This window comes from Pelobates fuscus, chromosome 4, assembly GCF_036172605.1.
Source record: "Pelobates fuscus isolate aPelFus1 chromosome 4, aPelFus1.pri, whole genome shotgun sequence".
NCBI classification, from domain to species: domain Eukaryota; kingdom Metazoa; phylum Chordata; class Amphibia; order Anura; family Pelobatidae; genus Pelobates; species Pelobates fuscus.
This window is the reverse complement of record NC_086320.1, coordinates 18,403,287-18,428,909: the sequence shown is the minus strand read 5'-3', so window position 1 is coordinate 18,428,909 and position 25,623 is coordinate 18,403,287. Positions and strand designations below refer to the sequence as shown.

Below are 25,623 nucleotides of genomic sequence, written 5' to 3'. Positions count from 1 at the left end.
TCAAGTGGATCCTGCCGCACATGCGCATTCAGCCGAGGAGGCGGAGAGGAGGAGGAGAGCTCCCCGCCCGGCGCTGGAAAAAGAGGTAAGTTTAACCCCTTCCACTCCATCCAGCCCAGCGGGAGGGGGTCCCTGAGGGTGGGGGCACCCTCAGGGCACTATAGTGCCAGGAAAACGAGTGTTTTCCTGGCACTATAGTGGTCCTTTAACTAAACAATCTGGTCCCAGAAATAAAATGTAGGCTTCCCTTGTGCCATGTATTATACTAGATGATGGGTAAATCTCTAAAACCAGATTCATTACGATAGATACCAATTTGCCTGTTGATAGATTCACTTTACACATTGTCACTTAATTACTATTTTTACAAAACTCATACAGAGGTCACTGTAGACCTCTCAGCAAGATAGGACCAAAAAAGATATAAACACACTGACACCTGGAAAAGAAACAGAATACAAGAGAAATAGAAAAACAAAGAATACACAATATTTTAATTGCTGAATAGTTTCTAAAGTACAGTAAAGTATGAGTGTGGTTTTCACTGCAAGCATGTATCTAATTAAATAAGTGACAATGTTGTCTCAGCACAAGTTGATATAACATGCCTCTTACCTAGAGGCTGGTATCCTTGCGAAGAGGGTCCACCAAAAGGATTTCTGCTTCCAAATCCGCTTCCATCAACAGACCCATACGACATTTTCAGAATGCAAATTCAATCTGACACCGGAGAACTGAGAAATAACAAAGAAGAAAGTTTAAATTATAAAAGATGTGTCTAAATAAAAATACTACAATAGAGAGGGATGTGGCATTGTAACCTTTAGGATGACTAAGAGATAGATCGATAGATCGATAGATATTGAATGCCCATAATAAACATGAATCTGGGGTAATTACATTTATTGAATGTCATCACAGAGAGGAAAATAAAGCCACAATTTTGATGATGTTTAATCATTATATGCAGGCATTTTCAGGCAAACACTGCCTATTCCAAGTGGCCACTCCTCAGATGACAACTGGAGGTGCTTCCTGGTTCAGTGTTGCACAGTAGGCAGCACTGTCGTTCAGCGTCTCCACGCTGTGCATGGGAACACTGAATTTTCCTCATAGAGATGCATTGATACAATGCATCTCTATGAGTATGTGCTGATTGGCCAAAAAGGTGTTTGGCCCCACCCCCTTGCCGATTTTAGCCAATCCAATGCTTTACCCATTGTGTTTGTTTAAATGTTTAGACACCACTAATATCAAACTATAAGGAAAAATCTGTTAAGTAACTTTTACAATAAATGTACGGCTGACATATCATCAAAGTAAAACCATATGTGATAGAAAAAGCATTGGCTTGCGTTCTGGTTTAATACGGCCGCACAGGTAATTTGGCTAATCTATCTGTCGTGGCCCCCAGTGAATCGAGCGCCGCTCAGGATCCCTGGATCTTTGAAAGCCGCGGTCCTGAGCGGCGCGCAGGGATTTACTGGGGGTCAAGAGATTGCGAGAACGCAGACAGACGTGCAGTCACTGCTCATCCTCAGTCTGTGTTCTTGTGTTCTCCTGTACGTCGACAGATTTGGTTTCTTCTCCCTGGAGAGAGAGAATGACAGAGAGAGAGAGAATAACAGAGAGACAGAGAGAGAGAGAGAATGACAAAGAGAGAGAATGACAGAGAGAGAGAATGAATGACAGAGAGAGAGTATGACACAGAGAGAGAGAGAGTATGACACAGAGAGAGAGAGAGAATGACACAGAGAGAGAGAGAATGACAGAGAGAGAGAGAGAATGACAGAGAGAGAGAGAATGACAGAGAGAGAGAGAGAATGACAGAGAGAGAGAGAGAATGACAGAGAGAGAGACAGAGAGAGAGAATGACAGACAATGAGACAGAGAGAGAGAATGACAGACAATGAGACAGAGAGAGAGAATGACAGACAATGAGACAGAGAGAGAGAATGACAGACAATGAGACAGAGAGAGAGAATGACAGACAATGAGACAGAGAGAGAGAGAATGACAGACAATGAGACAGAGAGAGAGAGAATGACAGAGAGAGAGAGAGAATGACAGAGAGAGAGAGAGAATGACAGAGAGAGAGAATGACAGAGAGAGAGAGAGAGAGAGAGAGACAATGAGAGAGAGAATGACAGAGAGAGAGAGAGAGAGACAATGAGAGAGAGAATGACAGAGAGAGAGAGAGAGACAATGAGACATAGAGAGAGACAGAGACAGACAGACAGAAAGAGAGACAGAGAGAGAGCGATAGACGGAGAGAGAGACACAGACAGAGACAGAGAGAGAGACAGAGACAGACACAGAGAGAGAGAGAGAGAGAGAGAGAGAGAGACAGAGAAAGACAGAATGACAGACAGAATGATAGAGAGAGACAAAATGACAGAGAGAGAGACAGAATGACAGAGAGAGAGACAGAATGACAGAGAGAGAGACAGAATGACAGAGAGAGAGACAGAATGACAGAGAGAGAGACAGAATGACAGAGACAGACACAGAGAGAGACACAGAGAGAGACACAGAGAGAGAGACAGAGAGAGACAGAATGACAGACAGAATGATAGAGAGAGACAAAATGACAGAGAGAGACAGACAGACAGAATGACAGACAGACAGAATGACAAAGATGCATGACAAAGATGCATGATTTATCTGCCACACTGCTACAAGGTCCCTGAGGAAGTCCCTGAAGTTGGAAGAAACGTGTTGGACACACTGGGGCAGTTTTAATTTGATTTTATGCTGACTGATCCTTAACTATGTGTAAGTAATAAATGCTTTTTGTACTTTGCACAAGCCTTTCTATTTTTCAATTTTGGATGCTTCTTTTTCTCTCTCTACACATATGAGATTGAATCAATTGGGAACCAAAGAAACATCAGAGAGCCACAAGGAATCTTGATATGCCCTGTTTTAACAGTTAAAGTGTGAGTGATCCATTTGGCACATATCACTATTATATATTACAAACAGAGTTGCACTATGTTATTTTTTATTTCCCTATAGTTGGATTGACCCATATTTTGGTTACATGTTTATAAGGAAGATTTGAGGAGATCTTCGGGTTAAAATCCATGATTTAGAGGAAAGTTTTTTTATTTATTTACAACACTTGGTGTTATGTCACACTGGTGAAATTGTACTATCACTGAATCTTATAGTGAAAGAGTTTTGTATTTTCACAGAATGACAGAGAGACAGAATGACAGAGAGACAGAATGACACAGAGACAGAATGACAGAGAGACAGAATGACACAGAGACAGAATGACACAGAGACAGAATGACACAGAGACAGAATGACACAGAGACAGAATGACACAGAGACAGAATGACACAGAGACAGAATGACACAGAGACAGAATGACACAGAGACAGAATGACACAGAGACAGAATGACACAGAGACAGAATGACACAGAGACAGAATGACACAGAGACAGAATGACACAGAGACAGAATGACACAGAGACAGAATGACTCTGTGTCATTCTGTCTCTGTGTCATTCTGTCTCTGTGTCATTCTGTCTCTGTGTCATTCTGTCTCTGTGTCATTCTGTCTCTGTGTCATTCTGTCTCTGTGTCATTCTGTCTCTGTGTCATTCTGTCTCTGTGTCATTCTGTCTCTGTGTCATTCTGTCTCTGTGTCATTCTGTCTCTGTGTCATTCTGTCTCTGTGTCATTCTGTCTCTGTGTCATTCTGTCTCTGTGTCATTCTGTCTCTGTGTCATTCTGTCTCTGTGTCATTCTGTCTCTGTGTCATTCTGTCTCTGTGTCATTCTGTCTCTGTGTCATTCTGTCTCTGTGTCATTCTGTCTCTGTGTCATTCTGTCTCTGTGTCATTCTGTCTCTGTGTCATTCTGTCTCTGTGTCATTCTGTCTCTGTGTCATTCTGTCTCTGTGTCATTCTGTCTCTGTGTCATTCTGTCTCTGTGTCATTCTGTCTCTGTGTCATTCTGTCTCTGTGTCATTCTGTCTCTGTGTCATTCTGTCTCTGTGTCATTCTGTCTCTGTGTCATTCTGTCTCTGTGTCATTCTGTCTCTGTGTCATTCTGTCTCTGTGTCATTCTGTCTCTGTGTCATTCTGTCTCTGTGTCATTCTGTCTCTGTGTCATTCTGTCTCTGTGTCATTCTGTCTCTGTGTCATTCTGTCTCTGTGTCATTCTGTCTCTGTGTCATTCTGTCTCTGTGTCATTCTGTCTCTGTGTCATTCTGTCTCTGTGTCATTCTGTCTCTGTGTCATTCTGTCTCTGTGTCATTCTGTCTCTGTGTCATTCTGTCTCTGTGTCATTCTGTCTCTGTGTCATTCTGTCTCTGTGTCATTCTGTCTCTGTGTCATTCTGTCTCTGTGTCATTCTGTCTCTGTGTCATTCTGTCTCTGTGTCATTCTGTCTCTGTGTCATTCTGTCTCTGTGTCATTCTGTCTCTGTGTCATTCTGTCTCTGTGTCATTCTGTCTCTGTGTCATTCTGTCTCTGTGTCATTCTGTCTCTGTGTCATTCTGTCTCTGTGTCATTCTGTCTCTGTGTCATTCTGTCTCTGTGTCATTCTGTCTCTGTGTCATTCTGTCTCTGTGTCATTCTGTCTCTGTGTCATTCTGTCTCTGTGTCATTCTGTCTCTGTGTCATTCTGTCTCTGTGTCATTCTGTCTCTGTGTCATTCTGTCTCTGTGTCATTCTGTCTCTGTGTCATTCTGTCTCTGTGTCATTCTGTCTCTGTGTCATTCTGTCTCTGTGTCATTCTGTCTCTGTGTCATTCTGTCTGAGACAGAATGACACAGAGACAGAATGACACAGAGACAGAATGACACAGAGACAGAATGACACAGAGACAGAATGACACAGAGACAGAATGACACAGAGACAGAATGACACAGAGACAAAATGACAGAGACAGACAGAATGATAGAAAGAAGGGACAGAATAAAGAGAGACAAAATAAAGAGATGAAATAAAAAGTATGCCGTTTGCAATAAATTTTGCATAAAATAGTCCTTGTTGTGTTTAGTTTGATGGCAATGATTACATACACACAGCATGACAAGGTTTTGATTCAGTGCCACATTGGGAATAAGACACATTTACCTAGGGATCTCAAGATATGCTTGTTAAAAGGCACTTATTGTGTAAAGTAGATACTGAATTGCAGTGTGTACATAGAACTCGCGGCATATTCCTTGTACAGTAAATGCTTAAATCCACATAAACCACTAACTTGCGGCACAACTGCATTTGTCCAAACACTTTCCATGGGAATTGCATTACAACAAGCGAACACGTGTGACATGAGATCTAATTATATATATATATTCTATTCACACATGATGTGTCCCAATACACAATCTAATGCAGGGGTCCTCAAACTGTGGCCCTCCAGATGTTGCTGAACTACAGCTCCCATGATTCTTTGAACATAGATAGCCAGAGAGTTGTAGTTCAGCAACATCTGGGGGCCCAGAGCAAACATCTGTGTGAATTATTTTCTTGCTGGCTTTCCGAGGTTTGATAGGAGTTAGAATTGCCAATGATTTAAAGACTGGCAAGTTTGTGCGAATCACTTGTAACCTTTCCAGCAACCTCTGGAGCCATACAGAAGGGACCCGAGTGGAGGGAACTGAACGTATTACCTACAGCCTGCTTGCTACTTCTTTTACGCTGGAATCAAAATTAAGACCGGCTTGGGATTCCTTCCAATAAAAAGGAGACATTTATTGAGTGTAACAGGAGCTGGTGATTTACTAGCAGCAAAACACCACACCTATAGCCAAATTAAACCTTCAGCATGCATAACATAGTGAAATCCAATAGTGCATATTAATATAAAACACTGGGGGGTTTTATATTACTGTGACGATAAAGTGCTTTTAATAATGAATAATCCATGAAATCTTCAGTGCCATTCGGAGAAGGAAAAAGTCCAAAATCCATTTTTATGTAGTGAATCAATGGCAGCACTTACTAGGTTTAACGCTGGAAAATCCAACTGAACTCCTTTAGCTATAGACGTGTCTGTAAATCAAAGCAATCCCGAGCACGTTCCGGAATCGAGACTTCACACATTATTTATATCATTGGGGTGGGAAGAATAAGAGTTCTCAAGCAGCACGTTTTCTAGACGATCCCACAGGGTTACTCACTAAAGCCTAAATTCAAACTGAAGTTCAAGTTCTAGAGTAACCAAACAAGCCACGGCTGACTTAGAGAATGTTTCCATTTGGAATATTTTGACCTTAAATTTGAAATTCACTTTGAAGCCTTAGTTTAGTGAATAACCCTGCATGCCATCAATAATCATGTTTTCTAGAGGTTCTCACCCATACGATGTTAATGGTATTCATCATATTTTCTAGAAGTTCCCACCCAAACGATATTAATGGTATTAATCATATTTTCTAAAGGATCCCACCCAAACGTGGTTAATGCTAAAATATGTATCCTATTTTTTAGCGGTAAAACCAAATCTCTGCATTGTTAAAGGGACACTATAGTCACCAGAACAACTACAGCTTATTGAATTTGTTCTGGTGAGTAGAATCATTACCTTCAGGCTTTTTGCTGTAAACACTGTCTTTTCAGAGAAAATGCCGTGTTTACATTACAGCCTAGTGATAACTTCACTGGCCACTCCTCAGATGGCAGCTAGAGGTGCTTAAAATGCATCCAAACAGGATGCCTAAAATGCATCCAAACATTCAGTGTCTCCTCCCTCTCCATGCAGATACTGAACTTTCCTCATAGAGATTTATTGATTCAATTCATCTCTATGAGGAGATGCTGATTGGCCAGGGCTGTGTTTGAATCATGCTGGCTCTGCCCCTGATCTGCCTCTTTGTCAGTCTCAGCCAATCCCATGGGGAAGCACTGTGATTGGATCAGGCCACCACTTCTGATGATGTCAGCAGACTGCTTGTTTTTCTGAGTCAAACAGCATGCAGTGTTACAGCTCCAGGCTTGAAAACAGTACGATTTTGCTATATTTATGGAGGCATGAGAGGCCCAGGGGGGCTAGATGGTGGTTTTAACACTATAGGGTCAGGAATACATGTTTGTGTTCCTGACCCTATAGAGATCCTTTAATCCTTAATTAAATGATTAATCCCAATGGAATCTAGAACAATGATGCCATCAATCTCAATCTCGGCTTTAAACGACCTGTGTGTCTCTGTTGCAACAGTAAGTTTGCCGAGACTGTACCACCTTCCCTGCTTACATTTGGTTGTTTGCTTTGTCCTTCTACTTCACCACAGTCCATTCCTAATATAATTGTCATGCTTCTGGTTCACAATGTCCTAAATGACCGAGACAGACTTCTTGTTGGCTTCGGACTATAAATATGTTGTAAGTAGACACATTTAAAATAAAAGGCATAATTATACAATTTTATAATATTCTCAAGATTTTATGCTGCTAACAATTACAATTATGGGCTGCCATACAGTCTCAAAGGCAACATGGGCCCAGCAAACCAATCTGGTTTGTAAATTTCAATGTGCAAAAAGTGAAATGGATGAGCTCTTTATTTGACCATGTAACTTTCCAAAACACCATGTAAGCTGCACACAGAGGGTACATAATAGTATTATGACATTCACATTCACAATGCCATGCAGAACTTTGTAAATAACATTTCTTTTTTTAGAATTAGATTTTATTCTATTAAATTAGGTTTCATATATAAATATTTGATGTGAAATAAAAGCCCTATTTCTGCTGTACAAAATTATCTATAATAGCGGTAAATTATGGTTGGACAGATTAATAGCTCAAATTTTCTAGGTTTTGCTTTGGTCAGAACTTGTACAATTGCCTCTGTCCTCAAGCAGTTAAAGGACGCCACTTTCTACCACAAAGCATGTTCAGCCATAACACGACTACTCCCAAAAATAAAATAAAAGCCTGCTTAAAGGGACACTATAGTCACCTGAACAACTTCAGCTTAATGAGGTTGTTCAGGTGAGAACTATAGCTCCCTTCAGCCTATCTCATGTAAACACTATTTTCTGAGAAAATACAGTGTTTACATTGAAAGCTAGGAACACCTCCAGTTGCAGTCACTCAGAATGCCACCAGAGGGACTTCTGAGTTGATGGAGGCATAAAACTCCTCAATCCACTCAGATCTGCTGTCAGCAGAGCACAGAAAAGCACTGTGCACAGCATCCTGTGATTCAGTATCTCCTCCCTCTGCATGCAGACACTGAACTTTCCTCATAGAGATTCATTGATTCAATTCATCTCTATGAGGAGATGCTGATTGGCCAGGGCTGTGTTTGAATCATGCTGGCTCTGCCCCTGATCTGCCTCCTTGTCAGTCTCACCCAATCCTATGGGTAAGCATTGTGATTGGATCAGGCTACCACTTCTGCTGATGTCAGTAGACTTTTTTTTTTTTTTTTTTTTTTTTTTTTAAGACAAACAGCATGCAGAGTTACAGCTTCTGGCTTGAAAACAGTAAGATTTTTACTATATTTATAGAGGCATGAGGGGCCCAGGGGGGCTAGATGGTGGTGTTAACACTATAGGATCAGGAATACATGTTTGTGTTCCTGACCCTATAGTGATCCTTTAACCCCTTAAGGACCAAACTTCTGGAATAAAAGGGAATCATGACATGTCACACATGTCATGTGCCCTTAAGGGGTTAAAGGCCAGCTTGTACTGTGCACTTTAAAGGACCACTAAAGTCACTCAGGCCACTTCATTTCAATAAGGTAGCCAGGGCCCAGTGGTCCTTTCCCTGAAATATAAAGCATTGCAGTTTATAAATTCCGGCTGTAAACCTCAGTAACATAACACAGATGCCCCTAAAGCAAAAAAAGCGATTCAATGCTTAGCGCATGTGGAACTCTCGACGCATGCACAGCGGGTCCTTTATGCTCCTTATAATATTGGACATCCGTGAAGAAGGCCATGCATGCTTCGTGACCCTGCAGGAAGTGGAGAGGTTTGTGATTCCTAATGCTTTAATGTTCTTTAAATGTGCATCTATCATAAGTATCTCGGAATTAAATTCCAATTTAATCAGTTTGCTTACAGTGCACCTAGCACAGCGAGTGCCAGTACAAAAATCAAAAATCTAGTCTGCCACAGTAAAAAAAAAAAAAAAAAAAAGCCTACTTTAGCCCACTGAACTCTGCAGCTTGTGAACACCGAGCTGTGTAGTGAGTTTATTGCACAAACGTTTACTGTACACATATTACAACTGCAATCAATATGCAATTAAACCTGAATTAAAAATAAGCTGCTTAAATGCCGGCACTACTTCCTGCAGCAAGAGAATTATATTGTGTTCAATGACTCATCGGTAGTGTATGCCATCCCCTACTGTTTCTCTTTAACCAAAATATTGCAAATTGTGACATCAAAAGAAAGTGACGCTCAGCCACAGACATAATTAAAGGTTCATGTGAACTATGATTGAGACTAGGCATGTCGAATTATAAGAGACATCATTTCATCTGGAAGCACACGGGTCATCTGTGAGAGTCTGTGTTATATACGAAGAAAAGGTCTACACATCGTGTTTGAAATTGTGTTTACAGATTGAAATAGTCAACTTTTTTTATTTTTATCTGCTCATATTATTGTGGGAGAATCCCTCTTGGTCGAGTGAGATCAGAACTTCACAAACTAATCAGTATTTTCCCTTTTTGTGAACATGTACGCACTGTTCGTTGTACATAGGAGAATGAGATACAGTTACCGATCACAGAATCGTAATGACAACGTGTACTCTGACTAATCAAAATACCTGAAACATTCACAGAGAGATTGATAAGTAGAAAAGTAAAAAAGAAAACAAATTCAGTCGCATGCCTCCTTTAAAAGTCCTTCTACCCACGAATATCAACAGACTACCCACCCATGAGTAACCATGAAAGGAATTCGTTTTACCTTAAAGGTTTACTCCAAGCCTGCTTTAGGGGTTATAATGCAGCATCATGGCCAGTTCCCCAGTAACAGATTGGCCGCTTATCTGGGTCCCCACCAGGTTGCAAGGTTCTTTTCCACTATGATGGCGTGTTTAAGTCAGAAGCCGATTCAGTCATCGTTTATTGGCTGAGATCCGCCAGCTGGCCACTCTCAGCCAATAAATAGAACGCTGTGCATGAACATGTGACATTAGCCTGGAGCACTTGTTCCGGACTGGCTAATGATGCCCCAAGAGGTGTACAGGAGGTGGACTAACGCCGGCAGCAGAGGGATTAAACTCTGCATGTGTACTGCTTTATACTGAACTGGTACACAAACCGATTCCAGACACTGTGGCCATTTCAAATCACTGAAGTGGTCATGGTGCTTGGAGTAACAATTTAAAATTCACAGTGTTTTACCCAATTACAACACAAATGGAGGAATGCCTAAAACCCAATGTTTTCACTGGTTAAATAACTTTTCATAGACTTTTCATAGATATTTAACCCCTTCAGGACACATGGCATGCGTGGCATGTCATGATTCCCTTTCATTCCAGACGTTTGGTCCTTAAGGGGTTAAAAATAAGTATTTGTTTAAAAACTGAAACGTAGCTTTACTCAGAAAGCAAGTGTTAAAGGGCCAGTCGATTGGCGAGACACTGTACGTTTGGTGTAAATTATCTGCAGAGCGAGACAATCACAAGCACAGGGTTCACACAGCAGAAAGGCAGATTGATTGGGATTTTGCTGGCTCCAGGTTCACGTGTAATGATTGCTGGACTTTTAAAATCACTATATGGATCATGTCTTTGTTACTGAAAGCTCACATTGTGTCTCCTTCTCGGAGACACCAAGGAAAAGTGTTGATTGAATCACGACTTTGCAGTCACACGACAATAAGTTATTGACCCCGACTGTTGGACAAAAAAGGGCCCCCTGGTGGCATGATGTACCAATGCACTCTCCAAGCTTGTTATGATCTACATTTTCTCTAACCATGAAACTTGTTTAAAACATTATACTACTCAAAATGGAACAAGACAGTCCAGCAGCAAGTGTCTTTGAGTATCCATGTTGGACAATGTTACCTCTCCTAAATGCACTTGTTATTTTTAAGTTAAGGGGCAGAAGAAAGCTGCTGTTTTTATTTCCTTTTTGAGAACATGATACATATTGGGGGGTGTGATACAGCCTAATCCATTAATCAGGTCCTCTGGTAGGTCCTGGAGATCAGGGCTAATAAAGGCAGCAGAGCTGTTCCCTACAAGGCATTTATAGTCTCTGTAAAACCTTCAATGGCAAAGCTAAAAAGAGATCAGGATACCGGACAAATTACAGACCAAATAAATTATGAACCATGTGATTTCCATGAACATGCCGAGGTAAATCTCTGCAGTTTGCAAAGGATGGTTTGTGAAGGACATTTACAGTAAGCAAGAAAAAAACAGATTGGAAATGCTTGCAATACAAAAATAGCATGTGTATATTTTATGTACATAGATGTATACACACTAGCATGTGTATGGTTTATTATTATTATTGGTATTTATATAGCGCCAGCTTATTCCGCAGCGCTTTACAATAAGCGGGGATTGAAAAGGGAGAATCGTCCTATTTAGAGATATGCGGGCAAGGAATTGTGAGATCATCTCACAGCACCAGCACTGCAGTTTGTTATACATCATTCTAAATACAAACTCTTCAGTATCAAAAACAACTGTATCTATCCAATTATTGGTGATATGGCCTGTACAGCGCATTAAAGGACCACTATAGGCACCTAGACCACTTCAGCTTAATGAAGTGGTCTGGGTGCCAGGTCCCTCTAGGATTAACCCTTTCTGCTCCAAGGGAAAATAATATAGAGGAGGTATCCCCCCTCTAATGGATCAGAGGTGGCAAATGCCCAAACAGGTTATAAATACCCCTGACCACCCACAACCCTCAATAAAGTAGCATTGCTGAGGCGACTAAAACACAGGCTCCTGTCTACCTAGCTGTCTCAAGCTGAAACGACTGAAACACAGACACCTGTCTACCTAACTGCCTGACACGTGTTTCGGCGCTGCTGAACGCGCCTTCTTCTGAGGCTAAACAGCCTAAACGCTAAACAGCCTCAGAAGAAGGTGCGTTCAGTAGCACCGAAACACGTGTCAGGCAGCAGGCAGTTAGGTAGACAGGTGTCTGTGTTTCAGTCGTTCCAGCTTGAGACAGCTAGTTAGACAGGAGCATGTTTACTCTGCTCCATGTTCCCAGGATGGTTTTCTGTTAAGGTATCATTTTTGCTCTTGCACAGTTGAATAGTGTAAAAAAACACCCAGAACACTCATTGCCTCCCTTATAGTACAGACTGTACGTCTTTAGGGAAGACAAAGCCAAATGTAACTTTTTTCTTTTCTCTGTGGGGAGAAATATCTTCATCCCCACAGATGAAGTCAAATCCATCATAAGGCCTAGGAAACTGAATTCTCCTTGTGGGAACCAATTTAGACTTTTGAAAAAATAGAATCCAGCCATGTTTCTCAAGACATGTAGCAGGCTTTTGAATATCTTGAAGGAGTTTTGTGTTTGAGTCTGCCTTCACTTGGCTTTTATACTATTGAAGGAGGAGGATGAGGAGGGGCTTAACGTTTTTAAAGTTTTTTTTTGTGCCACAAAAAATGCTGATATTCCTATTGTTGCACTGCTTCTAATCTGTAAGGAAATAAATAATTTCTCTAACTAGCAATTCTGCAAGACAAAGATAAGTGAGGAAGAGAAAAGACCAACATTTAGCTGGTTTTTAACAGCACAATTAATATGCAGACATTGTAAGCACCACTGAATCAGGCAGCAAGTCACCCAAATTCACTTGAAATTTAATTTAGCTGCTCAGTGAAATATGTAATGCATCTGTGTTTGTTTGGTATCTTGACGGATATAGACCATTCCACATGCCAGGCTCTCAAAGACAGCCGGCTTCGGAGAGAGGGATTGCAATCACACTGAGTGCAGAAAAGCTATCAAATAGGACCACCATGTATTCTCAGCGCAAACCGTTCCAAACAGCAGCAGGGATGCCTGTGAGTTTAAAACTGGAATTCACAGCACTCAGGGGAATCTTGAAGGGAGCGGGCTTTGAATGGGACCAATACATTTGTTGATGCTATTTAATATGATCAGCTTTTTTCAAAAAAATGTTGCCGTGAAGAGGAGGTAAACCAAAGCTTTCCAAGTCTGAACCTAGCTTGGCATTGACTGGAAGCAAAAATAGAAGCCAAGCTATATACAATTTTTAAAGATGTATTGGGGGAGAGTGGGGAAAAATGGCTGACACGTCACTGCCTATATTGAGTATAGATAATGCTACAAGTTATCGGTCTTACAACTTCAACTGACATAAGGAGAGCCAAGTCAAACAAATAGTACCATTTTTCCTCATCCAAACTTATTTTGATACAAACACAGAACGAGAAACCGTGGCAATGCTTGCATGATGTGATTTAACCTTGTATAGAGTGTATGGGGTGCCGACCAGCAACCAAATAACAGCCAAATGCTGTTCAATTCAGAAAACACCGGTCCATTTCTTCTCTTTTTGGTACACTCCATGCTGGTTGCAAGGACAGCGCTTATAATAACGATTGACAGGGAGCCACGATGGAGGCAACCAGTGCCAGGATAAATAGGTGTGGATTTCAGCATGTAATTATATTTTTCACTTCTCACAAATACATCTGTTGTATATAGGTATAAGAAAACATAATATTAAAAACGTGGGTAACAGTTCCCCTCTAAATGCTAATCATTCCACTAAGCATTAGGGATCGACCGATTATCGGTTTTACCGATATAATCGGCCGATATTCGGTATTTTCGGCAATATCGGTATCGGCCAATAGGGATACCGATATTGCCGATAATACCTCCCAGGACCGCCAGGCTCATTACAAGCCCGGCGGTCCTGGGGGGGCGGGCAGCAAGCGTTTACTCACCTCCCAGCAGCTCCTCCAGCTCCCCAGTGTAAATCTCGCGAGACCCGCGGCCAGCTGGAGGAGCTGCTGGGAGGTGAGTAAACGCTTGCTGCCCACCCCACCCCCCTCCCCTCCCCCAGCTAAGCCAATGCCACCGGACCACCAGGGATTAACATATCCCCCCTCCCTGGCAAGGCAACAAGCAGGGAGGGGGGACAACAAGAAATAAATAATAATAATTAAATATATATATATAAAAAAAAAATATTTAATATAAAAAAAAAAAACATTTAATAAAAAATGCCCCCTCACACATACACTATTATTATACACATACACTACATATATAATTCAGTGTGTTTGTATAGTGTGTGTGTATATATAATGCAGTGTGTTTGTATAGTGTGTGTATATAATGCACACTACACAAACACACTGTATTATATACACACACACACACACTGCATTATATATACACACACTTTACAAATACACACTGCATTATATACACACACTGCATTATATACACACACACACTATATACACACACTATACAAACACACACTGCATTATATACACACACGCACTATATACACACACTATACAAACACACACTGCATTATATACACACACACACACTATACAAACACACACTGCATTATATACACACACACTATACAAACACACTGCATTATATAAACATTACACAAACACACTGCATTATAAAAACATTACACAAACACACTGCATTATAAAAACATTACACAAACACACTGCATTATATAAACACTGCATTATATACACAGTGTGTTTGTGTAGTGTGTTTATATAATTCAGTGTGTGTTTGTGTAGTGTGTTTATATAATGCACACTACACACACACTCTGCATTATATACACACACTGCATTATATACACACACTCTGCATTATATACACACACTACATTCACTATACACACACTACACAAATACACACACTCTGCATTCCTTATATACACACTACACAAACACACACACTTTGCATTTAGTATATACAGCATTCACTTTACACACACTGCATTCACTTTACGCACACTACCCACACACTACACAAACACTCTGCTTTCATTATATACACACTAGACAAATACACACTGCATCCACTACACAAACACACACTGCATCCACACCACTCACACTACACAAACACACACTGCATCCACTACACACACTGCACAAACACTGCATCCACTACACACACATACACAGCTCCCCTGTCTAAACACACTGCATCCACTACACGTGGCATGTATATTTTGTGCAATTACCTTTAGAAATAGTTTTTTATTTTCCAAAATGGTAAATGTACAGAATATCGGCAAATTATATCAGCTATCGGCCTGAAAGTTCACAGAATATCGGTATCGGTATCGGCTCTAAAAAATCAATATCGGTCGATCCCTACTAAGCATTCATAATTATTTTATTGCATCAGGACAGTCTTTAAGTTATAAACATTGTGCAGTTTATAAAATACATATACTAGTCATCTGAGGATAAAGCTAAATACTGTGTCTCTCTGCAACCCCCTTAATACGTGGCAAGTTTCCATGGTATCGTTAAGGTGACTAGCTTTTGCTCAGTGCAAACCATATTTGGTTCTAATAATACGTCCATAGTGATCGTACTGTGCTAAAGACAACTGTGCCACCCTCCTGATTCCAGCACACTGCAACAGCTGTGTTCTTATCAGTGCTTGTAAAAATGGGACGAGAGTGAACTGATCTACCCTCATCTGCTGACACCACAATCGGGACCCTGAGCTTAGACTACGGACGTGTAGAGTATTATCTTTGCTCTGTATCTGTTCCTATGCGTGACTTAACATTCAATAAGCCGGGAAATGTATACCATAAACCAGTTTAGCTTTATAAGCATCTTATTAAGTGTAACGGATCACCTGGCACCCCGACTTGGTACCTCCGTTAATGGATGCTCCTAGTGCTTCCTGAGGACTCCAAGCACTCTGGCAGACACCACAATCACCGAATCCGAGAAACCTTTTAAATTCTCCCAAGCATATGAATGCTGTAGACCATTGAATAGGAACCATACGAATAGGCTTGTACTCCTAGCAGTCAACTGGAACAGCACTCAATAAATCCTTCCCCCCAATAATGAGACGACACATCACTTTGAGGGTAAAACAGGAACTCTGGACTGGCTCATCCAGCCTGGCTTTTATTACACTTGTACACTTACAGGCCACACCCAGGGGGAGGCATAAAATCACCAATCACACATCTGGTGCAGCCCACACATTCCCTCCCCTCAGATAAACAGTTAAACCAATTATTACATACAATAAAAATACAGTTTTCACATACACACTGTAACTTTAAAACCATACATCCAATTTCAATAAAAGTTGCATATTCAGACTCAGCATACATCAAACATAAACACTTCCAAAAATCAGCCAAATCCCTCCAGTGGATCAAAAGTTAGCTGGAAGTCCTTTATGACCGACCGCAAGCACAATTTCCGGCCCAAAACAGTTCCATAGATTTGGGCTGTGCGGTCGGTCAATTTCATGCGAAAAAATGACTAAGTCCCATTTCGAACGGGACTTAGTCTCTGGAGCTGCAAGTTCAGTATGGGAGAAGGTAAGGGTCAGCGGTGTTCGGCAGAATGTGTAGCCGATTTTAGTTCCACAGAATCTTTAACATACACCGCTGACCGCATTCGAATGACCAAAATGGCCACCGCCACGTGTTCGGCTGCCGAATGGCGGCCACCCAGCGCTCGGCAATTAACCTGCAGTAACCTCACAGCCTGGGAGGTAAATTGCCTGCACACTTTAACTTCTGGGTGGTCCGCCTGTGTGGTACTTGGTTCAGTAAGCCCTATTTACTGAACCAAGTGGGGGAAAGCCAGGAACAAGTTATTTTACAGGTCTGGGGACATAGTCTTAAAGGGACATTGTTCACCAAAGTTACAAGATGTCCCCAGCCGGTTCTTAAAGGGCCATACACACCAAATAAAAGTCCATACGTTTTCAGGGGCCATAGTCTTAAAGGGTATTGTTACCCAAAGTCTCAATATGTCCCCAGACAGTTCTTAAAGGGCCAGCAGCAGCAATATAAAGTACAATATGCCCCAAATAACCCAGGGGCCATAGTCAGCAGGTAGGAGGCTAGCAAACAGGCTTCTCCAGGGCCCAGTGGCGAGGTTGGTTTCGCCACATTAAGGTTTTGGAAAATTTACAATGCTCATTGATAAAGGGACTCACCCTCATCGACAGAGGGCATATGTAGGCTTAGAGGGCATGCACAGCACTACTTGAATAACTACAGATTACTGTTGTGGTTATGGTGCCAAGCGTCAAGCAGTTTGTAAACCATTTGACACTTGCCTGGATTCCCAGGTGCCCACCCATTTTTCTATTATATCAATAAAGTGGGAATTCCCCTTTCTGCTTTTGCAATATCAATTCTGTTCCTGGTGGGACTTGATGTCTGCACTGACTGCCAATGAACGATCCCCAAAGTTGGATGAAATTCACATATCCAAGGCTAAGTGGGAACTTGTACTTTAGGTATATCACAGCAGACCGGAAAGGACCATAACCACCAGGGGGACTCCAATAGGTGACTTTAAAAACCAACTCCATACTGTAAAGAAAAAGGTGACGTAAATACTGATCGGGTTAGAATGAGTTACTTCACTACATTTACTGAGTGCTAATAAGCAGAATACTTTTTGCATCTGTTTTAGTTAAAGGAAAAGCAGTATTTGATTGGACAGATGCAAGTGTAGCCATATGACACGATTAAAAAAAAGTAAGGCGACAGAGTTCTAGCCTGCTAGAAAGGCAAGACATGGGACAGTCTAACAGTAATACTCGGGCCGTATAAACATTCTGCCCACAATTTAACTTTGTATAATAATGAACAGACGTATACAGAAATAATAGCTTAATTGCACAGACCATTTATTCGGTCAGATTTCTCCCACCATGAATGGTAAATTAAGCAATGTTATTACAGTTATGATGGCGGAGGTCAAAACCGTGCACCCAAGATTCATGGGAGCAGCTTTGTTTGACCTTATAAAGTTTTAAGCAGCTTACAAAGATGTCAATGGGAGGATTTACTACACCTGCGTTACAAAACGGCATGTACTACACCTGCTATCAAAACGGCATGTAAAATGGTGTGACAGGGGAGTGAGGTATAGGACCCAGGTGGCATATAATATTGCAGGTCTGCAGGGAAGATCAGCATAAACAATGAGCAAACTGCTGACCTGACAGGCCTCCTATATCAAATGCAAACAGCAAGGTCTCATTAAGGTTTATAATCTGATCTAGACTGTTTACAGCTGTGGAAGGTAAATGATTGTTTTCACCAGAAGATCAATTTGACATTTTGTTGAAATTGTGGCAAGCTAATTCTAAAATGTTTTAAACTTTTTTTTTTTTTTTTTTTAAATGTTAACTTCTATGAGCAACTGCGTAACAATGAAGGCAAACAAAACACACAGTTGCAATTTAAAGACATTGTGACATTGTGACATGACTTGACACCCTCTCAAGGTGATAAGGCGATAGGTAACTAAAAAACAGAACTGAAGCTAGTATTGGCTCAAAATGTTTAAATCACCTGTGTCATGCCTATTAAAATTAGCATCAATTTGCCTTCAACCGTTTTGTTTCCAGGGTAACCGGCACTCTAGCTTACCAGATATGACGTTAACTTGGGACAGGTGTATGCAAACCACGGTCTTTTTTCTTACATGGTGGTACAGATTCCAATAGTATGGCCATTAATTGGTAGATCTGTTTTATTGTAAATTTGCTCTGTGTATTTTTATTTGCAATGGTAAAGTGTGACGTGGGGAATTTTCAAGCTTTTGGGCTCTAATTGAATGTTATTTTGCTATTTATATGGGGGGTGGTATTTTATTGTATTAGGCTTGACAAAGCTCATTCGAGGGCCAAGAAGTTGTGCACTGTGTATCAATATAGTCTGCCTGCCTGAAGAAACTACTTGGTGTGCCTGGACATCGTTTGAACTTTGAAGTCAGTCATAATGAGGCAGCTGTTCTATATTTGAAGCATTACTTCAGCACTACCAGAATTAGTAGGTTACAGACCTGTAGCCAGTACACAAACTGAATCCCTGGCTGAATTCTACTTCATGACAGCAACGCTAACATCAAACATAATAGCACATCCTCCTCCTCTTGTAAAAGATGTCTCCAAAGACCATCATTATATAGATGCAGCATATTTCACCACTGGCCATACTGCAAAGGGCTAATGCACAATAGTTGGGGCAGAGTAAACATGCCAAAACAAGTAACAAACAGTCTGAATGTGTAAACTGGTTAAAGGTTTGGCCTTAAATAGTCCTAAATCAAACTCCTGCTGTACAACCTACTCCCACAGAGCCCCTAACCATGTAGCACTGAGTGATAGACCACTATGTTATACAGAGAGCAGGCAAACTACAGGGATTAGACTGCACCCAGGTAACACTTAAAACACAACAAGGTGACCATAGCGGAAAGCTCCAGAAATAAATGCAGCAGGGAAAAGATGTAGTCAGTAAATACAAGCACTTAAAGTAGGGATCATTCCACTTCACGCTATACATACCGGAGCTGGATACAGCTCTGGTAAATGTGAGTAGAAATGACTCTATATACATTTTTTAAAATGTATCTTATACTATATTGTACCATTGGAGTTCTCTCTTTTATGTTTTCCATGCACTCTACCTCCAAGAATCCCTTATTTTATCCAGTCTGGCTGTTCCCTTTTATACTTTTTATCTACGATCTATATATTATTGTATTTGGCCCACACTTTTTTTCACTCTATATAATATTTCTGTCATTTTGACTTTGATACATGCCATCTTATTAAGGCGCAACCTTCTCTCCTTCCCTTCTTTTCCATTGCATATTGTGGGTTATTAAGAGGGAATCCCTTTCTGTTTGTAGGTGTGCTGTCTTTTTAAAATAGATTATATTTTCTGTGGTCGTCCTTAGCTCTGATCCTTATTTTACAACTTTAATGTTCTATCTTCGTTTATACATCAATGCACAATATAGTTATTGAACTAGAGTTAGACTGCAATCTCAAGTACGTGAATCCAACAATTTTATTAGATGGTAAAAAGTAGTTAATTCCTGTAATTCAACATAGAATAATAACACTCTAAAGAGCCACGACATCCCTGAACGGTACTAAAATGAACTAATCCCCCATATTTTTTGACTTTGTGCAGGTCTCTGTAGTGACAAAGTTCCACCGGGACCAAATACAGTGATACGGCTTACAATCGGAGACTGAAACTGGCACACTGAATAAAGACGAGTGAAACAGAAATGCAAAACTGCCATTTATATACATCTTGTCACAAACAAATGTCTATTTAATCACCCAAGCTTCTGGTACACACAAATTAAAAATGCCTTTTGTGGTTAGATCTCCCCCTGAATGGCTGATCGAAGAGCGAAAACTAATCCCCATCAGGGCAAACCAGGCCCAATCAACACATCAAACCATTAACATGCTGTCAAAGGAGCCTAATGTGCCGTTACAATGCCAGCACTACACGAAGGACCGGCCAAAATAAGAAACTGCTCAGTGTTATTTTATTTTGTAAAACCAAATTAAAATAGTTCTAGCTATAAATTGTGAGTTACAGTGTTTGCTGTAAAGATATTTACAAAGGAGGAGCAGCTTCGACTCGCCAAGCCTAGAGAATCGCAGTCATGAGAGAATTTAACATGGGAAGACTTTTCTAAAAATGTTGCTGCAGGGGTATTTTTGGGGGTATTTTATGTTTTATATTCTCTGAAGAAGTTGACTAATCGCAACAGTCATTTTTGCTAATTGCTGGCATTACAGATCACGGTGTGCAGAAGCACAGTGACTGGAAACACACGTTGTTATGGTTCTTAGAGTCCCCTTAACGTCTAATCTTATGGCTGTGAAAATAATACATTTTCAGTTTCTGAAAAGTCCTCTGCAATCAGAATATGAATTCAAGATACTAAAATCTTAATTCTAAAGCAGAGCTCTGTATTTCAAAAGTTGCAGAATCAAAAATCAGGGCAGCAGAAGACCTGCTGATACAATTAAAGGAGCACTCAAGGGTGGAGTTACAATTTTTACAGCATACAAAGATATTTCAGAAGTAAGGCCTCTGAGTAACTATAGGAAATGCACAGTTTACTGCTCGGTGCCTTAAAGGGATACTCCAGGCACCTAGACCACTTCAGCTCCAACTCCCATCACCCTTAACCCTGCAAGTGTAATTATTGCAGTTTTTTTAAACTGCAATAATTACCTTGCAGGGTTAACTCCACCTCTAATGGCTGTCTACCAGATAGCCACTAGATGGACTTCCGACTTCTTAGGCTACTTTTGGTCGAAAAATGCTTTCCTATGAAGAGGTCTAAGGAGCGCACACAGCCATTGCCGCGCATGAGGAGCGTGGGCTGAGCCCGACCCAGCGCCGAGGGACATTGGCGCTGGATTCAGCTAAGTGACTGAAGGGATTTTAACCCCTTCAGCGACGCAGGATGGGGGCACTCCAGGATTCTCTAGTTCCTGGCACTAGAGAATCCCTTTAAAGTACAGCAGAGGTGGAAAGGAAACATCTAATTAATAAATATGGTACTTTTTTGTGCATGATACTTAGCTTAATGTAAGTCTTCTTTTAAGAAAAACACATTTTGAAAAAAATGACAATTTCCACATTACAATTGTTTTTCTTTCAGCAATTATTCCCATTTGAATTTCTGTATCCCAGCCTTCAGCACCAACAATAAGTTGTTTTGTGGCAAATATACCTTGGGGCTCGGTTTTAATATGAACTCCTTATTAATGCAAGAGGCGATACTGGTTTCTTTATCTTTCGTTAATGGTGGCAGTCATTGTAGCTTTTCCAATGTGAATCAAAGTAAAGGTACATCTAAGTCACTTAACAGCCCTGAAACATGTCAAATATATTAGAAAGTATTCCCCAAGTCAGCAGAACAGGCAACTTGTATCAGATCCTCAGCTTGGTTTACTGCCGCAATTATACGCAAAATCATGATCGAGCAATCTCTGACCTGTCAAAAAGAGCCCAATTTAATGAGCCTAGATGCATGCGCGCCTTCACTTTATCCTATGCTGCCTGACACCTTCTGAATCTGAAAAAGTCTTAATTTTTTTCTAATTGGGAGGAAAATTTCATCCCCTATCTTTGTTTATGAAAATGTATTCCTTCCTATAATGTCGAAGCTTAAGGAACAATCAGGATGATATTCAGTCAGAGGAAGAGAAGAGCTCCCATCTCGCGAGCGTCACGCGTTGAAGTCAGTTGAATCGTTTAGAGTGGCAACACCAATTATTCTTTTCATCCAGTCTATTCATGTTGGTAAATAGAGATCTGATTACACTTTATGCCTAGGAACGGCAACGGAATCCAGGCAGGATGAAGGACAGAGAACGACTGACATAAAATACAGGTGGTAGAGAAACGTCCACATTAACAGATTAACTAGGAAATGACGGATGTGTGCCGGGACTATAAGATAGGGTACCGATATGCCCTAAACCCCAAATATTATGGCTATATCAATAAAACAAAAAAGTTTTTAAAAAATGCCAGTTTCAATGCCAAAAGTGTTAAAGATGAATTCTAACTACATAAAGAATTCGAATGTATGGTTTGATAACAGTTTTCATTGTTTGATACTGCTAATTATATTTTCAATGTCATTATTTTTGTGGGGTTGAATTATAACAAGTAGAGAATAAATAAGACAATATGACATGTCTGGCCAAAATCTGACTAAAATGTAGAATTTAGTTGCATTGAAATATGCAGCTCTGGGGGGGCGGAGCCTAACTGCCGAGCCAGCCGGTCGCACCATGGCCGAGCTCCGGGGGAAAAAGGAATAAAACACCGATTAACGAAGACTAACACCGAGTAATCACAGCCTACGACACTTACAGCAACTGGGTGAGTCCTCGAGCTCATTAACCTACCGGAGTTTAGCCGGTGCCTGACGGTTCTGGACCACGGAAGGATGGAGGCCTACTACACGTGGGGGGGAGGGAGACGGCCGATCCCTCTACCCCCGGGCTCCAGTACCCTCGCGGGGTCCATCAGAGCACCTCCAACCCCCCCCCTGCCGGTGAGGGAAATCCCGGCACCTATTAGCCGTGCTGCAGGGTCTGGAGGCATGTCCGCCCAGCTCCACAGCGACACAGATACCACCTGCAAAATGGCGGCACAGAGAACTCCTGACAAGGGAGAAAAGCCACCCGATCTCCAGTGCACACTAGATGAGCTACTCACAAATTTCTGGCGCAAGCCAGAGGGCAGAGCTCACCCACCTGCCCCACAATCGACTGGCAGCCATATGCCCCACAGGCTGACCCAACATGGGAGAAAGCCCCTACAGACCCAGACTGCAACCCGAGCCTCAAAAGGGCGGCGGACCAAGTGGCGCAATCTACCCCAATGCGGGACACCAAACACCCACATCACCCCCAATCAAGCGGCAAAGCCCACAGACAAGCAGAAATGCCAGGGCCCAAACAGGTTGACGGCAGGGATGCAGCCAGCGACGGGAAGAACCCACATCAAGCCACCAACAAGCACCCTAGAGTTCATTGACCGGCTTGGCACAAACCTCTGGACAGAACTCCATGCCAAAGGCCGGATTTATAAGCAAGCGTTGAAACAAGCAATGTCATGGATTCGCCCTATAATCCGACGCCAACTTTGCAGACGCCCACCCACAGCTCCCAGGGCAGTCTCCCGACAGGGGAAAAATATAACACCCAGATGGCAGACAAAATTGATATACCCCCCGGGCACCAGTACCCGCTCGAGCACACACCAGAGGGGGACCACCCACCTTACCAGACCTGCTCACCACCCTGCGGTGTCTGAAACCACCGACCATCAGGTGGAACTCGCCACCTCCCAGGCACACGCTCGAGAAAATGGGCGCAAACGGAGCGGCGAACACACCACAGGGACTCCGCAAAGGACCCGACGAGAGGGAACAGAAGGAGTCACTTCCTACCACATTAACCAGACCGAAAAATGGCGCCGGAAAAGAAAGCGTGTACCTTGTACAGAGCAACCCCACAGCAGAAATCAAGCAAGGGCCCGCTCCGGGCACCCGCAGCCGCAGGGACAACCCCACGAGGGCACCAAGGTACCAGCTGCCCCCACCCACTCCCGATCACTTACCGCACCCAGGGGGAGATCCACGGGCATCCACAGCAGGGAAAGACGAGGCATCGGGTGAACCAGCCAGGACGCACTGCAAACCGAGATCCATGACCGGGAGACCAAATAGATCGCATGGCACTGCACTAAGGGAAACAATCTTACTAAAGCCGACCCGGCCAAAGAGGGACTCAATCCTGGGGAACCCCAGGGGACTTTATTGTATTAACGTGCCCTGCACTAGACACACACAAGTTTAGTTAACTTACTCAATATCACATTATGTATTAATCGTTCCACCAAGTATGCAACGTGGCATAGTGCTGCATAAATCAACAGCTAGACTACAGACAAGGTAAAGCTACATATAAGCAGAGAGTAGAACATAACGTGGGTAAACCAGTCTGTTCATGAGACACTTATATACAGAGAGCTCAGGGCCCTATGATGCAAGCAGTCACAATGCAGGCATTACTACAAGATTAAAACATCATGACAAGCAACTCAAGGCCACCCTAGTACTCACTCACAGACCCAGGCACTCTAACACTGCTCAACAAGATATATTTTAACCTGTTATATGCCTAAGCCTGTTTAACCCTCACAATGCTCTGGACTTGTATGAGCCCACCTAAACCTTACTAAACTGCCTCACCAGCCTGTTTCACCTATGTTGGACTTATATTATATACATAAAAAAAAATGTGCAAGATTTAACATATACCCTACTGTTTTAAATGTTAATGAAAAGCATGAGGAATGCCGTTGGGGTACCACATGCTCGCTTGTTATTTTTTTTCACGCACTGCAAAAATAAAGAATAAAAAAAAAAAAAAAAATATGCAGCTCTGGTCTGGAACTGGTGGAGCATAGTTATACTATGACACACAAACTAACAAAAGAATGATTAGCCCAGTCTCTCTATGCGCCATATGATTTAATGAAGATACAAACCTGTAGGCAAGTGTAATAAGTACAGTTTCTATCATTAAAGACAGATTCTCTTTGTGATACATGCCAACAATCCTGCACACATGCACATTTGGATAGCTCGATATTACTTGCTATGGCACCATTTGTAAAAGTCAAGGTTTGGTGCCAGTTTCACATTAAACTGGTGTCACATATTTGGAGGCCAAAAGTAAGATGAAGTTCAGGTAATGCATATGGTTTTTTAAATACTCAGCTACTCCAAAGGACTTCGAGTACATGAGGGGAATGTGAAAAATTTACTAAAATGCTAAACAAATAAGGTGAAACATCTGTTAATGGTATGTATCACATTGTTTAATGACGCAAGATACAATGCCGTAAATCTCCTTAACAAGTAATATCACTGTGTGCCTTACATTATACATCGCATCATTCAGCTGAAAAGGCTTTGCTCGGCCTCACCTAAAAGCTGGGATTCTGCAAGGAACTCTCAAGAGGTAAGAAAACGTTTTATTTCAACAATACAAATCCCATTAGTTTAAAAAATAGACCTGCTTCTTCCAGCGAAACAAACTGAATTT

The 25,623-nt window shown here is 41.6% G+C and overlaps 1 protein-coding gene across 4 annotated transcripts in view; it reads right to left on the bottom strand.

Annotated features, from left to right (window-relative positions):
• The window catches only part of TSNARE1 (t-SNARE domain containing 1), a 420,326-nt gene that overhangs the window by 325,191 nt on the left and 69,512 nt on the right, over positions 1-25,623 (bottom strand). For all 4 annotated transcript variants that reach the window (XM_063451002.1, XM_063451003.1, XM_063451004.1 and 1 more), the window contains exon 3: positions 616-734. In XM_063451002.1, coding sequence (XP_063307072.1) covers positions 616-700 — 85 coding nt within the window. In that variant the 5' untranslated portion in view covers positions 701-734. The remainder of the gene's footprint in view (positions 1-615; positions 735-25,623) is intronic.